The sequence below is a fragment of the Tremella mesenterica genome (assembly GCF_000271645.1).
Source record: "Tremella mesenterica DSM 1558 unplaced genomic scaffold TREMEscaffold_7, whole genome shotgun sequence".
Lineage (NCBI taxonomy): Eukaryota > Fungi > Basidiomycota > Tremellomycetes > Tremellales > Tremellaceae > Tremella > Tremella mesenterica.
The window spans coordinates 862535-889441 of record NW_006711231.1 but is presented as its reverse complement, the minus strand read 5'-3'; the positions used below and the strand labels follow the sequence as shown (position 1 = coordinate 889441).

General features: G+C 43.3%; 11 protein-coding genes across 11 annotated transcripts; 8 read left to right on the top strand and 3 right to left on the bottom strand.

Annotated features, from left to right (window-relative positions):
• Positions 1-434: 434 nt before the first annotated feature.
• TREMEDRAFT_31804 (uncharacterized protein) lies at positions 435-2316 on the top strand (the record flags this gene model as incomplete). Its single annotated transcript, XM_007005235.1, has 5 exons — positions 435-633; positions 691-948; positions 1203-1472; positions 1524-1856; positions 2123-2316. Coding segments are annotated over 5 exons (1254 nt in total), but the record flags the coding sequence as incomplete, so codon positions are not given.
• Positions 2317-2798: 482 nt separating this feature from the next.
• TREMEDRAFT_74170 (uncharacterized protein) lies at positions 2799-5450 on the bottom strand (the record flags this gene model as incomplete). The annotated part of the gene is made up of 2 exons (XM_007005527.1): positions 4711-5450; positions 2799-4618 (listed from the first exon to the last, which is right to left on the bottom strand). The coding sequence occupies exons 1-2, from the start codon at positions 5429-5431 to the stop codon at positions 2799-2801; spliced, it is 2541 nt and encodes an 846-aa protein (XP_007005589.1). The 5' UTR covers positions 5432-5450.
• Positions 5451-6114: 664 nt separating this feature from the next.
• TREMEDRAFT_63225 (uncharacterized protein) lies at positions 6115-7548 on the top strand (the record flags this gene model as incomplete). Its single annotated transcript, XM_007005407.1, has 1 exon — positions 6115-7548. The coding sequence occupies one exon, from the start codon at positions 6115-6117 to the stop codon at positions 7546-7548; it is 1434 nt and encodes a 477-aa protein (XP_007005469.1).
• Positions 7549-9855: 2307 nt separating this feature from the next.
• On the top strand, positions 9856-10872 carry TREMEDRAFT_22767 (uncharacterized protein; the record flags this gene model as incomplete). The annotated part of the gene is made up of 2 exons (XM_007005208.1): positions 9856-10076; positions 10341-10872. Coding segments are annotated over 2 exons (753 nt in total), but the record flags the coding sequence as incomplete, so codon positions are not given.
• Positions 10873-11885: 1013 nt separating this feature from the next.
• On the bottom strand, positions 11886-13366 carry TREMEDRAFT_63223 (uncharacterized protein; the record flags this gene model as incomplete). The annotated part of the gene is made up of 2 exons (XM_007005406.1): positions 11886-13309; positions 13357-13366. The coding sequence occupies 2 exons, from the start codon at positions 13364-13366 to the stop codon at positions 11886-11888; spliced, it is 1434 nt and encodes a 477-aa protein (XP_007005468.1).
• Positions 13367-13878: 512 nt separating this feature from the next.
• Positions 13879-15779, top strand: TREMEDRAFT_44571 (uncharacterized protein; the record flags this gene model as incomplete). The annotated part of the gene is made up of 5 exons (XM_007005311.1): positions 13879-14311; positions 14546-14615; positions 14750-15105; positions 15289-15300; positions 15382-15779. The coding sequence occupies exons 1-5, from the start codon at positions 14083-14085 to the stop codon at positions 15777-15779; spliced, it is 1065 nt and encodes a 354-aa protein (XP_007005373.1). The 5' UTR covers positions 13879-14082.
• Positions 15780-16113: 334 nt separating this feature from the next.
• Positions 16114-17926, top strand: TREMEDRAFT_44568 (superoxide dismutase Cu-Zn). Its single transcript, XM_007005310.1, has 7 exons — positions 16114-16194; positions 16534-16626; positions 17103-17146; positions 17194-17303; positions 17380-17427; positions 17616-17760; positions 17809-17926. The coding sequence occupies exons 1-7, from the start codon at positions 16186-16188 to the stop codon at positions 17822-17824; spliced, it is 465 nt and encodes a 154-aa protein (XP_007005372.1). The 5' UTR covers positions 16114-16185; the 3' UTR covers positions 17825-17926.
• A 159-nt stretch (positions 17927-18085) lies between these two features.
• TREMEDRAFT_69192 (uncharacterized protein) lies at positions 18086-21281 on the top strand (the record flags this gene model as incomplete). The annotated part of the gene is made up of 12 exons (XM_007005526.1): positions 18086-18098; positions 18232-18293; positions 18352-18386; positions 18681-18758; positions 18985-19087; positions 19239-19302; positions 19481-19590; positions 19635-19685; positions 19923-20075; positions 20329-20727; positions 20851-20915; positions 21101-21281. The coding sequence occupies 12 exons, from the start codon at positions 18086-18088 to the stop codon at positions 21279-21281; spliced, it is 1314 nt and encodes a 437-aa protein (XP_007005588.1).
• A 1876-nt stretch (positions 21282-23157) lies between these two features.
• TREMEDRAFT_63219 (uncharacterized protein) lies at positions 23158-23580 on the top strand (the record flags this gene model as incomplete). Its single annotated transcript, XM_007005405.1, has 2 exons — positions 23158-23245; positions 23324-23580. The coding sequence occupies 2 exons, from the start codon at positions 23158-23160 to the stop codon at positions 23578-23580; spliced, it is 345 nt and encodes a 114-aa protein (XP_007005467.1).
• A 159-nt stretch (positions 23581-23739) lies between these two features.
• On the bottom strand, positions 23740-24768 carry TREMEDRAFT_71908 (uncharacterized protein; the record flags this gene model as incomplete). The annotated part of the gene is made up of 3 exons (XM_007005525.1): positions 23740-23782; positions 23831-24161; positions 24455-24768. A coding segment is annotated over one exon (229 nt), but the record flags the coding sequence as incomplete, so codon positions are not given.
• A 1467-nt stretch (positions 24769-26235) lies between these two features.
• TREMEDRAFT_63217 (uncharacterized protein) lies at positions 26236-26907 on the top strand (the record flags this gene model as incomplete). Its single annotated transcript, XM_007005404.1, has 1 exon — positions 26236-26907. The coding sequence occupies one exon, from the start codon at positions 26236-26238 to the stop codon at positions 26905-26907; it is 672 nt and encodes a 223-aa protein (XP_007005466.1).

Here is a 26907-nt window from a genome sequence, read left to right as displayed (position 1 = left end):
GCCCAGCCCCTTTGACTTACACGCCTATTCAATCGATCGATGCCAAGTCTGAGTTCTTAACCCAGTACCGATGCTCTTAACTTACCTTACTCTTGACTTTATACTCCGCCTCGTTCATTATGACCCTCGCCCAGCCTGATCATGGTTTACTACAGGACAAGAAGCTATCTACCCCAGATGATGTTGCCTCATCAAGTATAATCCCGAATTCGTCTTCCCACGAATCCCCACCTGCCATAGGGACACCTTCGGGCTCTGGATCTAAAAGCCCCATCTTGGAATCTATGACCCCTGAGGATATACTTCAACGAGTCAGTCGTCATTCCCGCCCTGTTATTTATCTCTTTTTCTCTTCCACCTTCTTCGTCCTCTCTTTTCATCCTTTTTGAGCCTCTCTATGTCTCTCACACCAAAAGTTTCATATCACTGATCGGCAGTTCATTGACCACCTAATCCAAATCAAATACGCCGACATCGACCCTCGTCTAGGTGCGATAGGATACGAACTCGAAGCTCTCTTATCAATCTATTCACCTGGAAATATCCGTCTTTCAGCCGCTTCAAGACCTAACACACCTCCAACTCCTAACCAAATCCCTTTACCCCCACCCATTCCCAGCTCTCACTCCCCAAGTGGAAATAAAGGACATGATCGGACCAAATCTGTAAATATGTCATACGATGAAGAAGCAAAGACACCGATGAGACATGCTTGGGATGAAGCTGTCTTTGATTCAGAGTTCGGTCTGACATCAGGTCAAAGAATAAGATACGAAATTCATTTACCATTATGGGATGAAGGTGATGCTCCTGAAAATTTAAACGATCTTGTGGCTCCTCTCATGAGGATATTAGTCAGTTTACCACCTACGTATCCTATGACATCTCCACCTCAATTACAATTACTAGGAAGGTATTTAGGTAGTTTTCCCATAGATTCAGCTTTCTGTGAGTTTTTTTCTTCCCATACTACTTGATCTACGGTTTCTTTCCAACCTTCAAACTCCGACAAATAATCGAATTGGTCCGCTTTTGCTCCCTTGTCTTTCCCTCCTTACATCATTTATTTACTCGATTATCCTTACATCTTGATCCATCTTTGAGGTAAGTTGGCTTGACTTTTTCGGGGTCTTGTCGCTACCTTCCGACAGACCAGACTTGGGAAGGTTATCTGTCATTGTCACTGCTCACTGACATATTAGTTGGTCTTGTCACTCGAACCTACCTTTCTTCCACCGGCGTCACATTCGAACCTGGTGATGTATGTGTTTTCGAAGGTCTCACTCATGTTCAATCCCTAGCACGAAAATGGTATCTCGATCATCTTTCCTCCATCGCTTCCGCAGAAACAGAACGTCAACGACAAAGAGATCATCAAATTTCATCCACCATCGAATCTTCTCCTGCCATACATGACATCACCCAATCTTCAATCAAATCTGACAATGTCACATCTGCGAAAATAGATAAACGTGAAAAACCTCAAACTACAGCCAGACCTATACCTGGTGTTGGACATCTAGATTTACGACCATTACCACGAACTATATTCTCTTACACTCATAAAACCTCTACTGGAGTTAAAACGCCAGATGCGGTGAATAAAATGAAAAACGCAATGGAATTGGGACAAGAAGTCACTACAGGATTAGAGATCTTTACTAGTGAATCAATAACAGATAGGAAAAGTGTTTTTGTGGGTCACGCGGTTAAAGTGACTGATGAGAGGGAAGTACCTTTGGTAATACATGAATTATTAAGCGATAGGAAGATTGCGAAAGCTACACATCCTTGTATTTTCGCTTATAGGATAAGTAAGGATGTTGGAGGTTTGGCGGGAAAAGTTGTGATTGCTGGTGAGTCCGGGGTCATCGTTATCTTTCATCATCTACCCTCTCCAATCCTCTAACACATCATTCCTTTCTACTTCAACTACTCCCTATGGGTGTGAAAGTAATTTATATCGTTGCATGGTGAATGACTGGGCGTCTCTCCAGAAACCTTATTCTACGGCGGGTAATTGAAAGACTTAAAGATGGAAGTCCTTGCGTATCATAAGAGCGATACTATAGAGTAGGCTCGTGTTGGCTTGAGAAAAGACAATTGAAGAAATACTGACAAGTAGATAATCACGATGACGGAGAGAATGGTGCAGGTAGTAGATTAGCTCATTTACTCGACATGTTAGAAGTTGAAAATGTTTTAGTGGTAGTCACTAGATGGTACGGTGGTATCCTTCTTGGAGCAGATAGGTTTAAAAGGATTAATCAAGTTGCTAAAGATGCTTTAAAGTTGGCTGGTGTGTTGGATGAGTAGTCCATAGTGTATTATAACCAGTATCACTCAAGGGTTATATATCATACGTACTTGTACTTAATTTCAATCGAAAGGAAAAAAGAAAAAACAACTGTGTGTTTCGGGGATCGGTGGATTTGATTTTGTACTGTATGTAACTTGAAATGATTTTTTGACATGTGACATGATGTACATTGTATACGATTTATAATGAACGAACTTCTAATGCACGCAATCCTACACTCTACGTCAATGTTGAACATGATAACTCTACTCGTAGTCATGTTTCCTTAGTATTGACCGTGGACTCTTTCATTTCCGTTCGGTCGAAATGTCATATCCAAGTATACATGATGTAGAATCTGGATCATATGGATAGGTAAGTTGAATGGGTTGGATTGGATGAGTTGAAAGGGTTGGATTGGATGAGTTGAATGGGTTGAGTTGGATGAGTTGAATGGGGTGAATGGGTTGAAATGGATGAGTTGGAATGTGAGGGAAAATCAAGTTTTAGTCTTTCCTCTCCCTCTTGTTTTCTTACCTCTAGTCCTACCGAACCAACCTCTCTTCCCACCTCTTCCACCTCTACTACCCCCTCCACCTCTACTACTTCCTCTTGCTAAGGAAGCACCACCCCTCCCACTGATTCCAACCTTTTTAGCTATATTCTCTAACTCTTCAACACCTCCATCATCAATAGTAGAAACCATACGTTCTGCTCCTCTACGCCAATGAAACATGTAGAATTCTTGTTCTTTTGAAGATAATTCGGAAATCAATCTGAAACTTCCATTTGTGTCTTCTACTTCCATTCTTCCTATTTTACCTCTTTCTATTTCTATTTCTCTTTCTCCTTCCATCCCTCTGCCCCCACCCATTTCTCTTTCCTTTCCTCTTCCTTTTTGTTCTTCTTTTCGTTCTTGATTCAAAACATCATAGGGGATGGTTATGTTTCCTATAGAACGTGAAGAATCTTCCATTCCTCTCACGTTTGCATAAGGAAGATGAGAAGTGATTGGAGTTGTTCTTGTGGAACATGAAGAATCTTCCAATCCCTTTCGTTTATATGGAAGATGATGGCTTATTGGTGTTTTTGTAGAAAATGAAGATGATTCGGCGGAACGAACTGGAAGATGATCGCTTATAGGTGTTTTTGTAGAAAATGAAGATGATTCGGCTGAATGAACTGGAAGATGATGGCTTATTGGTGTTTTAGTAACATATGAAGATGTTTCCGCGGAATGATTTGTATGATGAGAAGATGGTGAATCATCTTTGAACAAATCCTCCAAAGTGGGTTTAGGTTTATCATTTTGAGTCTCTTTAGAAATAAGAAAAGTTGTTTCGTCTCCAGAAGTTTGCTTTGAGGGTAATTGAGAGTCATCAGGTTGTGGTACGGCTTGGAAAGGAGATGATAGGATGGTCTGGTCGAAAAGAGGGAAAGGGAAAGGATCGAAATCGAACTCTTCTTCATCTAATTCGATCTGTTCTTTTTCTTCATGTATTTCATTCACTTTGATCCTCTCCCTTGATTCGCCTATTCCGTTTCGTTCCTTTTCTTTGCCTACACCGACTCGTTCCCTTTCTGTATCTACACCTACTCGTTCCTTTTCTTTGCCTACACCTACTCGTTCCTTTTCTTTGCCTACACCTACTCGTTCCTTTTCTGTATCTACACCGAGCTTGGGTTCAAAGTTGAATCTGCGTATCTTTGACAAGGCGATTTCTGGAGATACCACTTCAAACCCGACATTTTCCCCATTGTCCTCCCCTACTTCATCATCTGACAATACTATCCCCCGTCCACTCTCTCCGAAATCCTCCTCCTCGCCCGACACCAACATCTTTCGTCTTTTCCCCACTGATCTCTCCTCGTCCGACTTTGTCTTCCATCTCTTCCTCAAATCAGACACCCCACGGTCAATCTGAATAATCGAACTTGAACCCGAAGGCGATTTAAAAAATTCGCAAGAATCGATAGATTCGTCATCTGAAGACAACACCATTTCAGAATTCGTCCTACCACATCTCCTGAAAGACTTAGAAGGCCCAGCTTGATCCGATCGTTCCTTGAGGTCATATGGAGATTTCTCGAAGATAGAGTATAATTCCCTTTCTGGGATTCTTTCGTTTCTTCCAGAATCATCCTGTAAGTTTGCGATTTTCGATTTCTTGGGAGGTGGAAGTACGGGAGAAGACATGGTTTCAGAAGATCTTTTAGAAGTGACTATAACGGGTGAAGAATAGATATGAGATGAAGGAGAAGGAGGTGTGAGAGGAAGGTTTGATTCTATTGTTGATGGTATTTGTTTGGATGATGAGTCTATCTATCAGTTTCATGGTATTGATACATTTATTCGAACATTGTATAAAGGATTGATATTGTAGAGAGAGTGAAATATGAGAGGAACTCACTGATTTTGTCACTTTTTTCCCAGATCCAATCTTGATCTTGATCCTCGAGTAAATCAGGTTCAGATATCCCTGCGAATTCATCCACATCCATTTCGTCTACTTGTCCAGTTCTTGTCGACTCTTGGGTAGGAAGGAAGAGGTCGGATAATGTGACTTGTGGGTTCGAGTGGACTACAGGATCGGAAATGTGGGATAAGATATCTGCAGTATCTGACGCTGAAGAAAAGGTGTTGAGTTTAGTAGGACCATTTGTGGTCAATGACTGGTCGGAATTCAGATGTGGTGATGTATCATTCGTTAGATTTCGTGGAGAAGAAACAGTCTTTTCTTCTGCCAAAACTAGGCTAAGTTTCCCTTTTGAAGATGAGGGAAATAGACGGGTAGATCTCCGTCGTATGGAAGAAGGAATGTCCCCGATCTCATTGTCCACCTCTAATGAGCGAGAGCTAGAAGGTGGAGCTATGTCGACTTTTGTGTTGTGAACAATAGCATTGTCAGGTGAAGAAGATTGGTCCAGATGGGAGTTGAGTAGACAATCTCGATGGAAACCTTCATGGAGAGATAGAGAATGTTGGGAAAGTGGTAAATCCGGTCGAGAAGGTCTGGGAAGGTTAGGATTTTTGGTCGAAGTGAAAAGGTTGAGTATCCCATCTGATAAATCTATTGTGTTTTTGTTCTTATTTGGGATAGGAGTAGTGGGGGTGAATTGTCTTTCGAACATGTCGCTCTTTTCATTGTTCAGATTACACACTATTAGAGCTTGGTCAGAAGGAGTAGAGATGGGTGCGGTACTTACGGCAGGAAAAGTCAGTGGCGACGCGACAAAAGCAAGCGCGTCTGACGTATCACGTGATTTAGTCTACTGACATCCTCTCTGTACTCCGAGTCTCTTACCAGTGCCATGTTCGTAGGATAGGCAAGAGAGATGGGGAGCAAGTGCATGGTGCATGAAATATGATGCATGGGGTCGCAGTCATATAACACGGCCTGACGGGTAAGTGGAACGTCGCCTGACTTTGAAGGGGAAAGGGAAGGAACGCCACGCTGCGCAAGAGGGAGGTGAAAAAGTGCCACACTCGCACCGCGACGTCACGGTTATGATAATTTCCCAAATGGGCAAGTCTCACACCGCCCCTTCCCCCCCCCCCCCCTTGACGTTTTTCGCCGTTTCTCCCTCCTCCCCCGTTTGCCCTCACAACCTTACCGCCCTTTAAACCCACCACCACCACCTCTTCCCTTTTTATTCCTTTCAACAACGAATGGTTTATTTTCAGCACATAGCAACACTCCTATATCCTCTTCTCCTCTCACTTTGATTCAAACACCAATAAATATATACCTCGTTTCACTGGATCAAATCACCTTTATTCCACCTTCTCACCCAAACAATCCCCTTCTCCCCCCATGTCATCCGCCATCCTCTATTCTTCCATCCTCGACAAATCCAATTCTGTCTTTCCCTTTCCTTCTCCTCCCCCTTCCATAACTTCTGAAGCATTCGACATTGATCATATCGACGGGTTCGATTTTGATACCTTCACACATTCTTCTTCCATCGACGACGATCATTCTCTATCGTTTACAATCTCTTCACCTGAATCAAATCCCGTCGTATCTCCTAGAACATCCTTCGATACCACTATACCAATCAATTTAAACTCATCCTTTTCCTCTGATACTTCCTTCGATACCTCCCTCACATCATCTATCGATCCCATACCCAAAGTTGAGATTGCAGCAGCGGAAAAGTTGAGCGAACATCATCTTCTACGTTATTTACATTACAAAACCCTAGCCGATCAAAGTATTAAAGACCAAGAATTCTATTCGTCCTTTGTTCCAGGGAGCATGCAAGGGGAGCATCATCTGAATCATCCTCATATTCAACCCAACATCAATACACCGATTTACAAAAATGGAAATGGAAATGAGAATGGAAATGGAAACATCATCATGTCATCCTTCCCTACTCAACCTACTCCCGTTTATTATCAACAATCCGTACCGAATTGGAATTCGATGTCTTTCCCTTCTCAACCCAACATGATCCAAGCACAAGCACAAGCTAGAGCCCAGGCACAAGCTCACATGCAAGCTCATGCAGACGCTTTCGAACGTGCTAGATCTCTATCAATGTCTAGTTTCTATACTACACCCGTTCAAACTTCTTTTGAAAATAGTTGGATCCAACAACCTCCTACAGGACAGACACAATCGATGTCTATTCCTATCCCAATGTCAACTATACCAAATTCCATACCTTCTACTCCTCTTCAGATATCTTCTCAATTACGTGAAGTTGTAACACTCCCAACCAATCTTCCTCTTCCACAACAGATTGAAGAACAAAACGAAATCATCAATTCCGTCAGTGGTGATGTTGAAGATGAAACAGAAGAAGGAATGGATGAAGGAGAAGAAGAATTATCTCATGATGAAAGTCTTGTCGAACATAAACCTACTATACCTTCAATCGGATTGACAAACCTTCATGGTGGTGGTAGAGGTTACGTACCTGGTCAAACACCTGATGATCCTAAAAAACGACATAAATGTACCATCTGCGGTCGAGGTTTTGCAAGAGCTTTCAATTTGAAATCTCATGTACAAACTCATAATCCTTTACGTCCTAAACCTCATACTTGTCCTCATTCAAGTTGTAAAAGAGGTTTTAGTCGATTACACGATTTAGAACGTCATCGTCAAGGTATCCATTCAGATGGTCCTTTGGCGGAAGCTAAAAAACATGGTGTTGCTCCTTCAACTGCAAGAGCTCAAGGTAGGAGTCAAAGACGTTCTCAATCCGACACGTGGGAAACCAAAACAAAACAAAAATAAATAAGAGGATTTAGCTTTTCGCTCCTCAAAACAAACAAACCAAAATTCTACTTAATCGATCACATTTTATATTCTTCATACCACGTTCGAAATAAAAAAAAATCTCCAAAATGCCGCTACGCCCATTTTTTGGGCATGTTTTTGGAAGATAAAATATTGACTTTTCCTTCGGAAAAGTATGAACAAAGGGTATGACGAATACACAAGGTCGTTCAAATTCTTTTCTTCACATACAAACTTCCATTTTTCCCAAACTCATCACATATATCACCCTCTACTGTTTTCACTTTTCCCCCTTTTCCAATATGACTCGTTCTTCAAGTCGCGTCATTCTCGATTTCAAATTTCGTCCGTACGTCCCCCCTCGATTTTCGATTTTTAGTTCGACACCACCCCCGGCCGCCTCATCCATCCCGCGGACCATCGACAGATGGCGAGCCTAGTGATAGGATCTTTGGACGCTGTAGAGTGGTGCGATGTGTGAGATATTTTTGTGTGGTGGGTTATTGTGGAGGGATGTGTAAGGTATCGTGGAGGGACGTGTAAGGTATGATGGAGGGTCGTGTCAGATATGGTGGAGTTCGAAAGAGACGGTTTGTGTAAGATATGGTTGGACCGGGACATGGAGTAGGAGAGAAAGAGAAGGAGGTAGGAGGTTCAGGTGTGTGGGGATATGGAGGATTAGGAATGTCTGCAGGTAGAAGGTATTGAGGTATGGAGGTATGGAGGTATGGGAGATTTGAACTCGGACATAGATCAAGGGGAAATGTACGATTAGTTTTTTATTGAAAACTTAGAAAAGACTACGCGAGAATACTAGATGTATACTTGCGAGACAAAATAGCGAATGTTTACTGTTTTTTCCAAAGTGGAAGATTGAACACGGACCAAAAGGAGACGTGACTAAATTAACAACTGTCTTGTTTAAGAATTATCTGAATGTATTTACCACCTGATCACGATCACCTCCTTTTGATCGCGACAGAATCTTCCTTCTCCCCATCCATTCGGTACCTGTAAGTCTGATTCACCTCAACCAAACCCCCTCTCGGTAAAGTACTGTGACACCTGTATGGATCCATGGCCTCTGATACAACTTGTTCTCTCTCCGAACTTGTAGGAATTTCTCAGGGGACCGATCAACATTACTTTTGTAATTTGTAAGTTAAATCTCATCATCTTGTACCATTGCAAATCACCACTTAACTTAACCTTACCTACCCACCTATCTACCTGCCAAGACAATACTCTGGATCGATCTCAAATCTTCATCTGCGACAACGATCAGGATTCTACTGTGAATCTCCCTCGTTACTCTTGTCAACCTACTCATTTTTTGCCATTCTTCCTCAATCTCTCTGCCTCATTTGAGCTTGCTCACATCCTCTCTTGATCCTTCATCCGCGTACGACTGTCAACCGTCAACCGTCAACTATCAACTGTCAACTGTCAATCGCCAGAAAAAAACCAAAGCCCAAACGACAACTTCCTTCAAACTGTATTCAGTAACTTACACAAGTGAAACGGACATCGTGAATGTTCTTCCTATACGACTCATGCCATCAATCAAGCATGATGATTCATTAGGTAGGCTTACAGTTTCACTACCAAAGATTATATGTCATATATATCAACTGATATGAAGAAGGTCTTCATCAACAAATTTCCCATTTCTCTCTCTTTTGATCTTCATCAGTTGATCACCATCGGATCATCTAAAATCCTTGACCTAGACCTACTCTTATGTCATCTTACCAAGAATATCATCCACACGATCTACTTTCTAAGATCTACGACACTTTCCCAAGTATTCAAACCTCATCCACTTACGAGTACTCTAGTGTACCGACAATTTCAATTTCGATCTCAATCTCAATCATACTTTCACTCAAAGAAATAATTTATAAACACCTTCAAAACTTCCCTCATGCTACCATGCTCCCTTTATACAGAAGAGAAAATAGATATTTCCCTTCATTAATATCACAATTAAGAACAAGAACAAGACTTACCAATCTTGCTATTTTCATAATCCTCATTATTCTTTCATCATCATTATTACTTAACATTATCCTATACATCTCCCATTCTTCCTCAACATACCCGAATCCTTCTCCTTCTCCTTTTTCTTACTCCTCATCATCATCACCATTATATTCCTCGAATAACCCATCATCTCATCCTTGGTCATTATCGAATCTTTTATCCTTACCTTCATATAAATTGAAAAAATGGATGAAATCAAATTGGACATGGTCAACAACTTTAGAACAATTGAACCAAAACACTCCACTCAGTATAGAAACAACTATCGAAAGAGATGAACGATTAAAGAAATTAAATCATTTGATCATTGTACCTGGACATGCTATTTGGATCGGCAATGATGTTGATAAGATTGAAAATGATGATGAATGGATATTACAAGATATGCAAAAAGGTGGTAGTGTGAAAACTTTTTTGAAACATTTGAAAGAAGGGGTGGAAAGGATGAAGGTGGATGAGAAATCTTTATTGGTTTTTTCCGGGTGAGTAGAGTGATGTCTTTTTATGATTTCTTATTATGTCTCAAGAATAAGTCCTCCATATTCCTTTCATGAATTGATAATTGGTTTTTGATTAGAGTGTAGACTCATGATGATTCGGAATGGGCGATTCTCAATCTTAAGGTTATATGATGTTCGCTTCGTCTTCCTCTTTCTCTTGCTCCCCTTCCACTTCTTCTTCTTCTTCCTCTTCTTCGTCACTCCACCAGACATGTGAATAAGAAACCCCAACTGACCATTTGACAGAGGTGCAACCCGTCCTTCCCCCTCACCTCCACTTTCCGAATCCCTATCATACTATCTACTAGCTTCATCTCTCAATTTAATCCCAACAACATCATCGCATCCTTCCATCCTCCCTCTAAGCGCAAGAACAACAACAGAAGAATACGCATTAGATTCATATCAAAATCTTTTATTCAGTATATCTCGTTTTCATGAAATAACAACGAATTATCCTGAAAGAATAACAGTCGTGGGATACGGTATGAAATCTTTCCGTTTTGTTAATCTTCATAGAGCGACCATAGGTTTCCCATTGGAAAATTTCGATTATGTCGGGATTGACGATTCAGGTGATGTTAGAAAACATTATGAGGGAGAATGGAAATTTGGTTTTTTACCTTTTTTAAAAGATCCAACAGGTTGTCATGATCCTTTGATATTGAAGAAGATTAATAGAAATCCTTGGATAAAATATCATGGTTATCATGTTTCTTGTCCGGAATTGAGAGGTTTATTGGAGTGGTGCCCTCCTGATGAGGATTTTGAGTTGGGTGGGTTGGGTGGGCTGGGTGATTTGGATGGATTGGATGGGTTTGGTGGATTGGGTGGGGCGGATAGGGAAGCTGGGTCGGGTAGATGGCATGGAAAAGATGGGAAATTGGGATTGGAAGTCGATGAGATGGGAATTATCAAGGAGAACAAGATAAACGTTAGAGTTTATCCAGGGGGATTACCTTGGTCACAATCATCTCAAGGTGTAGAATCCGGTACGACTTGGGGTAGAGAGAAGGACTGATCCATCAGTTCATATAGACTGTCGAGTGAAGAGTGTTGAGTGACGAGTTTTGAGTGACGAATGTCGAGTGTTGAGTGTTGAGTGTTGAGTGTCGAAGATCTATGAACCGGACCATGGTCAAGTTGGGATTAAATTTTGAGAGGGAGAGAGGTGGTTTATGGTGAAAGAAAATATAGTAGATCAAAACATCATCAATTCTCCAAAATGCATCTTCTCATATGAATCCACCCACTTACCCACTTACCCACTTGCTCACTTTTCCTCATTACTTCATACTCGCTGCTTATTCTTTTTATATCTCAAGACTCTGAGGAAAGGTTCTCCTCTTAATAAAGTTTATCAATTTAGAAAGGGTAATGTAAATCCTCAACAACATCTTTTCTCCTCTTTGAACTACGACAGATAAAGGGAGGATATGCAACAGTAAACCTCCTCCATCGTCAAACCTTCACTTACGGGAAGTCATTCTTAATTAAGTAAACTGTTAATGATCTTAGTATTTATAGAAATTCACATAAATCACATGTTGAGTACAAAAGTTACGTTAATATCCTATGAACATAATAGACCTTACAATGTTGAGAACGAAACGTTTCATGTTCAAATAACTTTATCCCATATCCCACATCCCATATCTCAAGTCCCCTATCTCAAATCCCACATCCAGTATCCCATATTCCATATCTCAAATCCAAACGGAATAATAATCCTTCTCATCCTATAACTTTACCCCTGGGGTTAAAACGTACATGTTCAACTAGTGTGTCTTATCATTTCTTTCTTTCCTCCTCCTCATTTATCATCACACCACCTTGATCATCAACCAACCCTTCCCCACTACCCATTTCACTCGGAGTTTTTGTCCTTTCTTCGACTTTCTCGATAAACCCAGCAGGTACCAAACCTGTTTTTTCCTCTTCATTCTCATTTTCTTTAATAACGACTACCACCCAACCTTCACCACCACCCCATCCTCTAACATCCATCAAATCACCTTCTTTCATACCTATTTCATGTGGACCTTCAGGGACGAAATCGTACATTGCTTTATATAAACCAAAAGGTTCTTCTAATTCTTCACCATCAGAAAAAGAATAACCTTCATCATCTAATGTATTATTTATTTCAAAATCATCATCATCATCACCTCCTAGGTTTACTTGTCCGTTTGAATCATATCCATCAAAATTTATAACATTACCATTCTCGTCGAAATGATGTATACTTTCATCGAATTGTTCATCATCGTTTGAATTTGGATCAGGTGAATTTTCGTTGGAAGAAGAAGATCTTCTAAATCCTTTCCAATTTAAAAGACCGAATCCACTCCAAGATTTTTTATCACCTTCTTTGTTTGGTGAAGAAAGTGGGTTTGGGAATCTCCAACCTCCTAATGATTGACGTGATTCACGTGATGGTGGTGGTGGTAAAGGATAAATACCATAATGACGATTATCAGATGTTGGATAGGCGTAATCTTTTATAATGATTTTGAATCGGATTTCTTCTTTTTCAACTTGTTTACCTTTTTCAACTTGTTTATCTTTTTCTCCAATCCCACCTTTCGTTTCCTCTCCTTGTTTCATTATCTTTACCGACTCCCCCGAAGTCACGTCTACTGTAAGTGTTGATGATGATGGTTGTTCAGGTCGAGTTTCGGACTTTTCAGTTAACTCAGGTATAGAACCAGTCGATCTTTCCCCGATTTTTAAAGGTCCAACAGACATTCGATTTTCAGATGTAGAAGCGACATTCTCTTCTCCAGAAGTAGTGTTGATGGTTTTTGTCGTGGTGGGAGGAATGGGATTAGAAGAAGGTTCGATACTATTTGACAAAGTTGATCTTCTCCTAGAAGCACCTGAAACTCTTCTTAAAACTCTCGATCCGGTCGAACCCGATCTATCTCTACTCACATGAGGAGAGTATATTTGTGAAGGTGGACGAGAAGAAGGTCTTGAAGCTGGTGATGGTGGAGCAGGTCGAGTAGACATTAATGAATCTGATCGAGGTTTGGTAGGACGTTCCAATTTTTCAATCTTCTCCGGTTTGTCGGGCTTGTCTGATGTTCCCATTTTTGTCGTTGGGGTGGAAGGAGTAATTCCAGGGAGTGATAAAGAGCTTGAAGGTGTATGAGAAATACGTGGGGAAGGGTTAGAAGAAGGGAAAAGAGGGATAGAAAGACGGTTCGAGTTAGCTGGAAAGTGAGTGAACGGTGGAATGTAAAGTGGAATGAAGACTTACGTTTAGTCATTTTTTTACTCTTTTCCTCAAGACTGATCAAGAGAAATAACCCAGTTTTGTGAATTACTCTTGTGTTGATTAACAAGAGAGTTCGTGGAGTTACTCGAGCGTATGTAGGATAGTGAAGAGTGGTTAGAGAGAATATCGATGAGAGTTCTGAGGTCAGTCGTTGAAAGAAGAGGCACGGGATGTAAAGAACTCACGGATATGTCCGGGTAAACTAGAGAAATCTCAGAACCGTGAAGAAAAGGACGGTGTGTAAGATAAGATTGATGATAGTGTTGACAAGACAAGTTGTATAGAGAAAGTATAGCGTTATGGTTGATGACGACAGATTTACTTTGACATGACTTGCACACACAAAAGGGTGGTTTGTCTGTCTGACATTGTTGCACGCCTATTTCGACCCATTTGGTGTGCTTGAAAGTGAGGGGTGTACTGTACAATTAGGCGCGTCCCGATTGAAATTTCGACTTTTCCATAGTTTCTCCATGCTGAAGTCATAAATCATAGACTATCAACCTCTTCTCCTGGCATTCACAGCTTTTCTCAGCCGTATCTTCTATCATCATAAATACAAGGAGACGTACTTCAGTTCGTGAACACTGAACATATAGAAGTCCTCTTCCATTCATCGAAGAGTTATTTTGGATCAACACAATCAAAATCGAAAGGAATTTTCGGAATTTCATCTTTCTTTTCAATAAAGGACCACACACACAACAAATGTCCGTTAACGATACCGGCAGTCACCCTCATACTCCCGTACTCCTTCAAAACATGTCATCTTCAACTATAACACTCCCTCCTCTTGCTCCTCCCAGCGCCAGGGCCAATAGGTCGACGTTTGGAGCGGACACTATGCCGGCTTTGATGGAGAGTTTGAAAGATAGGTTATTATTCGCTGTTCCTAAAAAAGGAAGGTTGTATGAGAAATGTTTAGAGTTGTTAGCTGGTACGTTTTGTCTTTAATTGTACTCATTTGTCTTCTTGAGCTTCATTGTCACTTTGACGTGAAATAAGTGACGGGTCGTGGGATTGAAGGAACGTGCGTGAACTTTTGCGCTTTGGTCCATACTGCGTGAGATACGAGGTAAGGCAGATGAGATGAGTAGTTTTGAGGGCAGATGATATTTTGACATAGAAGATGACTAAGATGAGTAAGTTTGAAAAGATTGCTCATGTATAGGAGCCGATATAAAATATAATCGTGCACATCGATTAGATGTCGCTTTAGTTCAAAACCATCCCATTGCCATGTAAGTCCACAACGCTCTACCTGAAATTTTCTACATCCTCAACTTGAAACCTCACTTCCGCCTCATGGATATTATGGGTAACGCTGAATAGATACTCATTTGTCTTGTGACCAAAGTACAAAACTAACATTCAGCGTCTTCCTACCCGCTTCCGACATTCCACGTTTCGTAGCCCTTGGTTCAGTGGCTCTAGGAATAACAGGTCAAGATGTTATAGCCGAATCTACTCATTCAGGAAGTATAACCGAACTCTTACCATTAGGTTTTGGAAAATGTTCATTACAAGTTCAAGTCCCTATTAATGGTCCCGTTCAGACTGTGGAACAATTGGCGGGTGGAAGAATAGCAACGTCTTTCGAAGTTCTCGCTGGAGAGTTTTTCGGTAAAGTGGATGATGATCAACAGTTGGAAGGTGGAGAAAGGACAAAGATTGAATATGTTGGAGGTAGCGTAGAAGCCGCTTGTGCTTTAGGTATGGCAGATGGGATTGGTGAGTTTTGCTTTTGCTTTCTCTCCTACCCATTTGGTACATCCTCTCCCGACATACGGGTACTACTCTTCGTCCTACACCAGCGTAATTCTACCTTTCACTTCTTCAAACAGATATGTCTTCTCATGCATAATTTTTAGCTGGACAATGACTATTGACATGATGTTCAAAGCTGACATACAGTTGATTTAGTCGGTATGTCCTCTTCATCTCTTTTGCCATCAGAAGTATTACCTTCGAGAATGCCATGAACATGTGGATCGTCGCTGACGGCAGAATCGGGCGATACGATGAGAGCAGCAGGTCTTCATCCCATTCATACACTTTTAACATCCGAAGCGGTATTAATAACATCCCGATCCCCTCACCCTTCCCTAACTCCACAATTATCACCACTGATACCAATGGTGAAATCTCGTTTCGCAGGTGTCATAGCTGCAAAACGATACGTTTACGCATCTTATAATATCTTGCGTACCAAATTACCGGATGCGTTACGTATAACACCAGGTAGGAGAGCTGCGACTGTTAGTCCATTGGATGAAGAAGGTTGGGTGGCCGTTAGTGCTATGGTGGAGAGAAAAGAGGTTGCAAGTGTTATGGATAGGTTAGAAGCTGTTGGTGCGGAAGATGTTTTGATCTTCGCTTTGGATAATTGTCGAGTGGGTGTGTGATGAAGTTGATGGTTGAGAGGTGGGTGGGACATGAGACATCATCACATATATATTGAAACGTTAGCATTTAGTAAAAAGGATACAACATGAGTTAAGTTGACATGCTTGCCATTATCGTCTGAGAACAACGATACTGTACACGTAGCATCCGGCACGCGGGTAGCAGAATGGTAAAACATGATCATATCCTTAGTCATCAACTCATCATACATTCGATACCAGGGAAAGGTGCCACATTGAGACAGAACATCGGCGATAAACCCGGAAGCTTCCGTGATACCCGATGACGTTTCTCAGATAAAGGCCTCAGCTTCTTACTCAATTTGCCTCGTCCCTCCACTTTTCTTTCTCTTTTCTGCTATATAACTGAAAAATCAAATACAAATACAAAGTCAATACATATACAATGGTCAAAGTGAGTCTCTACTCTCACTCCATTTCACCCATATCTTTTACACTACGGTACAACTCCGTCATTTCACTTGTCAAGGTCCCCGGACATATCCGGTCATCCTTCTCATCTACCTTCTTTTCAACTTCCAACTCTTCATCTATCAGAATATCCTACTTCAGAGGAACCTTCTTTGTCCTGGTGCTCCTTAGTAATTCATGAGTCTTAAGTCATTCGTGGGGGTCCGACCTATGCTTCTCACCTTACTCTTCTCTTATCCGTCACAAATTAGTCGTTGTCAACAGCATGTTACCCATAGAGAAAAATGAACTAGTGTACATCGAAGAATACTGATATATATAGGCAGTAGCTGTTCTTAAAGGAGATTCTTCCGTTATTGGAACTATCACCTTTACTCAGGAAAAAGAAGGTGGTCCTGTTGAAGTTTCTGGCGAGGTTGGTGACTTTCTCTTTATCTTTCTTCTCTTTGATTTTTTCACCCAATTGAGTTTATATCATATCATATCAACCGACTTGATCCTTCGTATCGTGCCATCCTTCATTTTTCGTGGTTTTTGTTGAGTGACTTTCAGTCATCTAGTATCTTCTGTCCTGTCATCAGTCCAATTAGTGCAGAGATCGGAGTTTAGGGGGCTAGGAAAGTTGTGTTGGCTTCGCTGGGGATTCACATTGATCGTTCTTCCACCAGGAGCGTATAGGCTATGGGAATGGAGTCGTGGTTGTATCGAGTGATCAAAGGAGTCGCAACTTTGAGAAGGAAACTTCAAATCCTAGCTCAATAGGCCGAAATAAGTGGAGTGAGGTGAATGACCATCGTCCCAAGTTTCGGAGGTGTTGGCTACAGGACGCGACGATATGAGAGACATTTGGAGAAATGTGTTTATGAGAAGAATGAGTCACACTGATCCCAGATCAAAAACCTCGACGCCAACGCCGAAAGGGGTTTCCACATTCAGTGAGTGGTCCAGCTATGTGTTGCTCGAATTTGAAGCTGACCTTCAGCCAATTCGGGGATAACACCAACGGATGTACTTCCGCTGGACCTCATTACAACCCTCATGGTAAGACCCACGGTGCTCCTACAGATTCCGAGAGGCATGTCGGTGATCTTGGTGAGTTGAAGAGTACTGTACATCTTCCGTCACGTTTCGTCAGTAAGAGTGGATAATAAAGGATGCTGATGGAGAGGAAACGTCAAGACGGACGCACAGGGAACTGCTACCATCAAGATCTCTGGTGTGTCTCTTTCTTCTTCTACTGTTTACTGGTTTCATCTTCTCCCGTCTTATTATCTATATTGCTCCTCTTCTGTCCATATCGTTGAATGCTTGAGTACCCCATCTCAGCACTTTGACTTCCTCTCATATCGTCATGTACACCGTGGTTATGTTGAAAAAGAAAAGGAGAGCTAACGCCCATTACAGACAAAGTGATTTCGTTGTTCGGCGGGGAATCCATCATCGGTCGTACCGTCGTCGTGCACGCCGGCGTGGATGATCTCGGTAAAGGAGGTCATGCAGACTCGCTTGTTACTGGAAACGCTGGTGGTCGCGCTGCCTGCGGTGTCATGTGAGCTACCTCGCCCCCTCTGGAAGGCTATTGAGCTGACGATTTCAGTGGGATTGCCGCTTGATGGTTAAGTAGCAGTAAGAGTAATAAGTAGAGTAAGAGTAGTTATCAGTTGAAATCGTATGAGATGAGATGCAAAGAAAGTGTGTTCCGAGTTGAATTCTCGTTACGCGTCCGATCGATTTTGAAGAAAAGTCGCGTCAATCTTTGTCCCAAAATGATGAAAAGATCTCAATTCTGACTTGACCACCTTCTACACTCCTTCCTCCTCTCTATCGCTTTCATTGCACTTGAGTCAAACCAGGAATAAGCATAAACTGTAAAGATGGGTATAAAAGGTCTGTCAGATTGCTCACTCTTCAGTATCACATACATCCCAGTCCTCAGTGCAGGACTGAGGGGGGTACGATCGCATGAGGATGAGAGCAAGGAAGTTTGGCGAAACAGACAAGCTTGTGGACTAACTTCCAGGACTCACAGCTCTCATATCGGAGAACGCTCCAAGAGCTATGAAAGATCATGAGATGAAGACTGTATGTTTCTGCATTGTTTCTTTTATACATCATGGAAAAACCAGTTGACGGGTAAAAGTTATTCGGTAGGAAAGTCGCTATTGACGCTTCTATGTAAGTTTACTTCTATCTCTTCTCACTCCCCTCTTTCTCTTTTCCTTCTTCTTCAAGCTCCCTCCTCCACTCCCCCTCCTTCTGTCCCTCTTCTTTTCTCCTCTATTCCTTGACTCTTCTCATCATCACTCGTCTTCTGCTCTTGAACTCTCAATGTCCTCTCACACTCCTTCTCTCTCTCTCTCAAGACTTACAATCTATGAACAGTCGTCCACTCCATACCACGTATTCTCTTTGATCCCATCACACCAGGCAAATGCAAGGTGACAAAAGGATATGAACCTCACACATCAGGTCAATATACCAATTCCTAATTGCTGTAAGACAACAAGATGGTCAAATGTTGATGAATGAATCTGGTGATGTTACTTCGTGAGTTATTCTTCCTCCTTTCCCTTTCATCTTCCCCCTTCTCTTGTAATGCGTCATATCTCCAACACTTATCTTCTCCCGGTTATCTCACGATACTACCCTTTGCACTCCTCATCATCTCTATTACCAACTAAAACGCGAATCCAATTCTGCCAAAACCCAATGAAACGTCAATGACAGAGGAATGATGGAAGATGTTTCTTCGAACACTTTGCTCACGATTCAGACACCTTATGGGGTTTTTCTATCGTACGATCAGGATGGTGGATCAAGGTATAAAACCTTGTTATATATTCGATGGAAAACCTCCAGAGTTGAAAGGTGGTGTGGTGAGTTTCTTCCCTCCTTTAATACTCGCCTTCTCTCCTTTTTTCATGTATTGGTTTCTCTACCTTCCTTCCCCCGTCTCTTCCTATGGTGTTTCTTCTTCTCTCCTTTAGTTTCATATATATATATCGTTGGAATCACGCTAACTGTTAGCTGGCTAAACGTTTCGCCAGAAGAGAAGAGGCTAAGGAAGGAGAAGAAGAAGCTAAGGAGACTGGTAAGTGATCCTTCTCTGTCTGGCATTTCCCAAAGCTCAGCTTTTTCTCTTTTACTCACGTTTGACTGGTCGAGTGATGTAGAAGAATCTTTCAAGGGAGGCAAAGTGTGATGGACGAAAGGAAATTGGGTTCGATTATGGATGACAAATGGATAGCAAGAATAGTGCTGATGATCAGGTACGGTAGAAGATATTGATAAACTCGCTCGAAGACAAGTCCGAGTGACTCGAGAACATAATGAAGAATGTAAAAAGTTATTGGCTCTCATGGGGATACCCGTTGTGACTGTGAGTGGTCTGTTGTTCGTTCTAAGTAATGAACTGAGTTTTAGGCTCCGGGAGAGGCAGAGGCACAGTGTGCCGAGTTGGCCAGAGCAGGCAAGGTGGGTCATTTGTTTATTTTCTCCCTTTCGACTCATTTCGCACTCTTTAGTTCATGATGGTTGTAATTCTGACGAGGGGTCGGTCGTTTGGTAGTTTGAGAAGCAACGTGCGAGTGGTGATGAACGTCGTGTAGTGCGCTTGAAGACCCATGAGCGATATCTTTTGGGCCGCGTGTGTGAGCCCAGTGCCAGAAGATACAGGTGCCAACCAAGAGAGATTCAAAAACTCACAAACAGGTCTACGCTGCCGGTAGCGAAGACATGGACACTCTCACATTCTCCACTCCTATATTACTACGCCACTTGACTTTCAGTGAAGCGAAAAAGATGCCAATATCGGAAATACATCTTAATATAGTCTTGGAGGAATTGGGGATGACCATGGATCAGGTCAGTGTTTTGCTTCATCCCCCCCTTACGCTCTCTCACCTTCCCCCAAGCCAATAGTCCGGTTGACTTTCCCCTTGTCCCGAGATTATACCTCCCTATCTCATTGTCTTATTCTTCAAGCTTCTTCCTCTTTGAATGGACACCACCGCTGAGGGATTTGTTCAATCACTGCCTTATTTGTGATACCCCCATACCCTATGGTCCGACGCCGGCTGCTGTGTTCTCATCATGCTGTTGCAAACGCTCATCTCAGTTCATCGAATTGTGCATCTTACTAGGCTGCGACTACCTCGAACCATGTAAAGGTATAGGTCCCAAAACCGCTCTGAAGCTTCTCAGAGAACACGGATCCCTTGCTGCTGTCGTGTCCTTTGTCCGAGGTAAAATGGCCGAGAAAGCAGAAGAAAACGCACATGTCAATTCACAGTTGAGTGACGTATCAGATATCGAGAGTGAAGAAGGACATGGGAACGTCAGAATGAACTCTGATGGGGAAGAAGTCATCAGTAGTCCGAAGAAAAGTCAGACGCCGAAGAAGAAGAAGAAAACAAAAGTCACTAGTGCTGGTATGCAAATACCAGAGTATTGGCCTTGGGAAGAAGCGAAGAGATTATTTCAACAACCTGATGTTGTCAAGGGGGATGAGCTTGAGGTGAGTGATTTCGCTACATTCTCTCCATCATACAGTTCATCCTCCGTTCAGTCTTCGATTCTGCTTTCTTGTCGTGGAGAATATCACTTGCTTTACCTCCATTCCAAGAGCTGATGATGACAGTTGGATTGGAAAGCCCCGGATGTGGAGGGATTGGTACAGTTCCTCTGTCGTGACAAGGGATTCAAGTGAGTCTATTCATCACCTACAGTAACCTCTCCCCTCATGTGACCCTCTTGTCTCGTCTTCTCCCTCTGCTCAAATTCATTTACACACCAACCGATTCTTATCCCTTCTTATCCCAACATTGGGTGAGATGGGTAGGCGGAGAACGGATCAGTCGATAATATCGAACAGCGTCGCTAACACACAGCGAGGACAGGGTGAGAGCAGGAGCGGCCAAACTAGCAAAGATGTTAGCTGCCAAGCAACAAGGTCGACTCGACGGTTTCTTCACGGTCAAACCTAAAGACGACGGAGCGAAGGGTGGGGATGTAAAGGGTAAACGTAAAGGGGAAGAGAAGGGCGGTGCAAAGAAGAAAGGCAAGAAGTGATCGATTATGTCATCGTGGGGAGGGTGGGGGAGGGGATTGAATCTATGTGAGAAATTTTCTAGCATCGCATGCGACTCCGGTGTTTGACAAGATCCCTTTGCCGAGATATTTGAGAACGTGGGAAGTGTGAGACAAAGCGGTGTGGAAGCGCAGAGGAAATGGTGCTATGACGACGCCTATGGAGTGAGAGGGAAGAGGCAGAGGAAGAGGGGGGGGGAAGGAAAGCAAGTTCAAAGAGAAAAGCAGTGTATGAATGACAAGGGAACGTCTAAGAGAGGTGAGAGAATATCTCACAGGGTTCTAAGAGGCAGTACTTGTCTCACAAGGGATGAGAATTGAGGATGTCCGCATATTGGAAGAGGAAGGGGGAAGGGGAGAGGATGAACGATCACGATGAACTGGAAGGCAGTGTAAGAAGGAAGACGGGCTCGTCTGGTGGAGGAAACGTATGACATCATGGTGTCAATCAGGCAACTCACTTATTAGCATGGGAAACTTTTGTTCTGAGGTCATGGAAAAGAAGGGAGAGGTTTGGCGTAGACTCCTGAGAAGATGAGATAGTTATGATAGTTGCCCAAGTGGGAAATTCATCATGGAAGGCGGCGGGGATTGATATCGCGGGTGGATGGTACTTTTGGGTTGGGGGTGCATCAATACCCTCAAAGTCACAGAGGATGGGTCCTCATTCTTCAGGTTGAATATCAACTTTCTAATCTTCTTCCATCTTATACAGTTCTAACTCTAGTACAATCAGATACACACACCCCGGCTACTATCCCTTTACCTTTTATTTTCACACTCGATCAGTATCTTCTAGTCAACCCAGCTACGACAGGGCAACTAAAAACCCGTCGTCATCCACCCGTGAAAAACCTGATCGTACAAATATGTCAGCGATCTCATTGGATGCAGTTCATGAAGTTCTCCAAAAGGTTGGGAAAGAAAAGTGTGGAGGATTATGAGTCATTAACAACCCCATATCAGATCTCTTTCTTGGAGGACAAAAGTGTCACAGTGAAACCTCCTCTTGGTGACTCGCCACCCGAGGAGTTGACAACTGCCATATTGAGGTTGAATACTCAATGTTCTCCATTGAATAAAGGAAACTTTGGTGAGATACAAGACGAGATAGACGAGGTCATGGTGGGATTGGAGGAGACATGGAACAAGAACAAATCTGCATTCCAGGAGTACGTAGACGGATTGCCTGACCAGTGGGATGAGATCAAACGCTTACAGGACGCGGCGGAGATCCATGAGCAAGGAACGGAGGATGCAGATGATGAGGAGGGCGGGAAGGCCGGATTTGCACCGGTCGAAGAGCCTGGCCATGAGACAATTCCGGATTCTCTTCTGGGGTTGAACGACGAGGAGAGGTAGGTTGTACGTGTATGCTGTACGTGATGACGCGGCCGGTTGATGTTGAAGCGGACGGGAGATGACAGTATTTGTTGCAGTTGTAGTTCTAGTTGCACATGACTTTTTGGATTTGGAAAAGTCAAGGAAGCATAAAAGTGTAGAGAGAATTTGTCTGACTGAGGCTAAGTTAACGCAGGAATTGGCTCACGGAACGGTGAGCGCGACGGGGGATGATCTTACGAGGGGAGGTGGACGAGGACGACTATGATCCAGGCAGGAGATTGAAATGATTGAAAGCGGTGTAAGAATAACAAAGGATTATTCGAGTGACGTGACAACAACCGAGAGGGTTCTGAAAAGAGCGAAGGGAGAAGAGAGAGCAAAGTAGAAAGCTCACATATAAACCAAGATCTCCACTTGATACTCCGTCAACTACTACTCATCATCGATTGTACCTCGCATTTCCACGATACTTGATGAGTACTATCGTCAAGCATCAAAGTTTCAGTCACAGATCATGTCAACGGACACACAGGAATTGACAGACGCTGCCGCCGAATGGATGTGTCTCGTTGCTGAATCCATGTACCTGGAGACATATCCAGGTATGACTGATCACAAAGATGACTGGACCATGGGGTAATTAGAGAATCCAAACGGAAACCCTGATGAGATTATTCAAGTCCGTCCATTCGAAGAAGAGATTCAAGCGGCTAAAGGGAAACTTGATACTCTGTATTCTACTGCTGATTGGAGTGCAAGAGCACGGACGAAAGAATACTTGAATAGAACTCACCAATTGATGCACCGTAAGAGAAACGATGAGAAAAAGTTCTTCGATTTTGTGATAAAGTTGGCGGGAGATAATGGAGTTTTGCTTCAAAAGTTAGATCAGGATGATGCGTCATTGGATTCTTCAGGGGATCCCAGGCGCAAGTAACCGAGCCCGATGTGGAAACGACAGACTCCCAGAATGCCGATGAGAGACGACAGTGGTTGTTGGGAATTTTAAATGAGGGGCAAATAGATGAAGAAGGTGAAGATGAAAGACAAAACGAGTCTGCTTGATGGACCAGTCGTGGTGGGCATGCTAGATGATGACAGGACAGGGTATGCATTGTCTTAAAACAAAACCAGCAAGTCTGCAGAATCAGCACGTCTCTCATATGTACACTCCACAGGGTACTTACTCTGAACCAAGACTGATAGGATAGTAAGTAGCACAACAAGCGAATCGATAAAGTCACTCACCCTCTGACATTATGTGTCCCGGAAGAAAGTGGATAAGTTGACAATAGATTGAGGTAAGTAAGTCGTGTTGAAATCTGGGCAGTGGATACTCGTCAGAGTGTGTTGAGAGATAGGCCCGTACAGTGGATCAGGTAAGCCTAATGAGTCGTACTCGAACGAAAGGTGGTCGCGTGTACCAGGCTTGTACATGCTCTCGACGAAATGTGTATCTCCCTTCCAGGGGCAAGAAGGAAGAATCGTAAGCGGTGTAAGCGGAGATGTTGGATGAATCTAGAGTTTGTATTAGAAGAAGGGAAGGACTCAACATCAAGCTTGAGACTAGAACAAACTTTGAAAAAAGCAGGATGACAAGGGATCGAAAAGAGAGGGGTTTGAGAGGCGGTGCTGGAATCACACGGATTAGACGATGATTTCCGCATGATACAGGAGGAAGGGGAAGAGGGAAGGAGGAGCATAAAACAATCTCCCATTGAAAGGGGAGTTGAGAAGAAAGGTGAGCTCGATTGGAGAAAACGTACGTATGAAATCTGGGTCTTGACTTCGGGCATAACTAGCTTACTCACCTGTATTTCACACGACCCTACACTTCAACCCGCATTTCCGCGAGACTTGTACTGTACCAATAATCGAACGTTTACAACTCGCGAATCATGTCGTCAAATGGACAGGATCTGATGGAAGGTGCCAGGAAGTATGTGTGTCTGATCGCCGAACTTCGTCACAGGGCACGTTGGTTTGGCCTCGATAGTGCGAGTGCTGAGTATTTCGTCCGCTGGCAAGCGGCTCGTGATGAGTGGGAGCGTGTATCCAATAGCGCTCCTGAACATCACAAGAGCATTGCAGAGGGGTGGATAAACAGAACTTTATCCTCCTTCTTGGACTCACTGATGGCTGACAAACATACCTCGAGGAGGTTTATAATTGACTTGGCGACCGAATACGGGGTTGAGCTGAAAGTGTTGGGCACGGAGCACGAGCCACCGGAGGAGAACTTGCTAGTTGATGACACAGACAACACGATCCAGACGCAATTGACCGACACCACCGACACCACCGACTCCACCGACTCCCCAAGAGCGGTTTCCAATGAAGACTCTGAGGGCAATGACGGTCACGACCAGCAACACACGCAGGAGTCGTAAAATTGATTGTGTGAATATTTTACAGCGTTGAACAATGAGGATGGAAATTGCCAGAGAGTGGGTGATGAACGTGTTGTGGTGAGCATGGCAGGTGATGACAGGGGATGCATTGACGTGAACCGAAACTAGCGAGTCTACGTAATCAGCACGTCTCTCATATGTACACCTCAAAGAGGTTAGTTATCGTGATCCATGAGTGATAGAACAGTACGAGTACTCGTAGCAATATGAGCGAATCAGGAGAGAAACCCACCCTCTGACGGTATGTTAAATTAATAAAGGTTCACAGTAAAATGAGCAAGTATATGTACTTGGTCGTAGTAGTGTTAGGATCCGGGTAGTCGACAACGTCCTAGAGGTAACCTCGTAGATCGTAGATGTAAGAACGGTTCAAGGTGGAAACGCGAAGAGCCATTTTTCGTGGGTCGAATGTTGATCAATGAGTTACGGTCAGGAGCTCGTAGTGAAGTAGCGGGCCTAATCACTCGAGGAAGAAGTGTAAGCGGTGTAAGTGAAGTTGTTGAATGAATCTAGAGTTGGTATGAGGAGAAGGGAAATCTACTACTTGAGTACTTATAATCAGATATTTTACCCTCGAGATGAATCACGTGGAGACAAACCACTTGGGGTGTGGGGAAAGTCCGCAGGGTCGAACCGAGACGATAAAGGGGGAGGAGGGGGGGGGGAGAGCGACGAGACGCTATTCTGAAGTGAAAAGTGTGTGTGAGAGAGAGAAACGAGAGGAAGAGAATCCACGGGGCCACGGGTCCACGGTTCCACGGGTCCACAGAGTCGGTATGAGAGGCAGGAGACGGGTCTGTCAAGTTGACAGGTCGGCCAACAAGTACTAGTGACTCAACATCAAGCATAAGACCAGAACAAACTTGAAAAAAGCAGGATGACAAGGGATCGACCGAGTGATACGTGAACGTATTTCAGAGGGGTTCGAATGGCGGTGCTAGCTTCACAACGGATCGGACGATGACGATGTCCGCATCATAAAGGAGAAAGGGGAAGAGGGAAGGAGGAGGGTAGAAAGAGGTTGAATTGAAAGCAGTGTAAGAAAGAAGTTGGAGCTTGTAAGTATAAGAACCAAGTTTTTCAACTTGATTCTCCATCAGTCCATCACTCTTTCATTTACTTTACCTAGTACTTTCTTATCGAAAATGTCTACATCAACGTCACAAGATGAAGCGGACAACATGTCAATGGAAAGGACACAGTTGTGGTACTCTGCCAAGAGAGTGCTTGTTTGCTTGGCAGAATACAGTTACCTGGGCCGTCATGAACAACTTGCCGATGCCGAGGAAGGCGCCAGAACTTATCATGCTGAGCTGGAACCGAATAATATGCTTGCAGTGTGGCCCAACGTCCCACCTCAAGCAGCAACATTTAAGAAGCTTAGGAGAAATTTACAGAGTCAAGTTTTCCACATGAAGGAGCCAGATGTGATCAACGAGGTCCGCTCATTCCTTGAAGCAGCCGGGAACTCGTTGGAAGCGGCCCAGGGACCGGGAGCAAGCCAGGATGACTTCCGAAACTATGTGGTCAACTTGGCGCTCGAACACAAGATACCCTTTGAGACAATGCATGGTGGGCCCAAGGTCTGCACGCTTGAGACTGGGGTGCCGGAGTCTGTTCCGTGGAGCTACCACGGACCTATTTGGCCAGATGAGGATCTACATTTCCAACCGGAGGGATGGGCAAAATACTTGCGTGTTGAGGCGCTTGAATCGTCCGATGACACGACTGATGGGTCGTCTGATGCACCCTTGCCTGTCTGCACCACTGCTGAATCGTCCGTTGGTCTCACGGTTGGATCGTCTGTTGCTCCGACTGGTCCACAGCCTGCGTACTCGGAAAGCTGTCCATGA

Coding starts and splice junctions, on each gene's coding strand:
- TREMEDRAFT_44568 (XM_007005310.1), top strand. Junction 16,627..17,102: donor CTGTTGAAGTTTCTGGCGAG/GTTGGTGACTTT, acceptor CACTGATCCCAG/ATCAAAAACCTCGACGCCAA. Junction 17,304..17,379: donor GAGGCATGTCGGTGATCTTG/GTGAGTTGAAGA, acceptor GCTGATGGAGAG/GAAACGTCAAGACGGACGCA.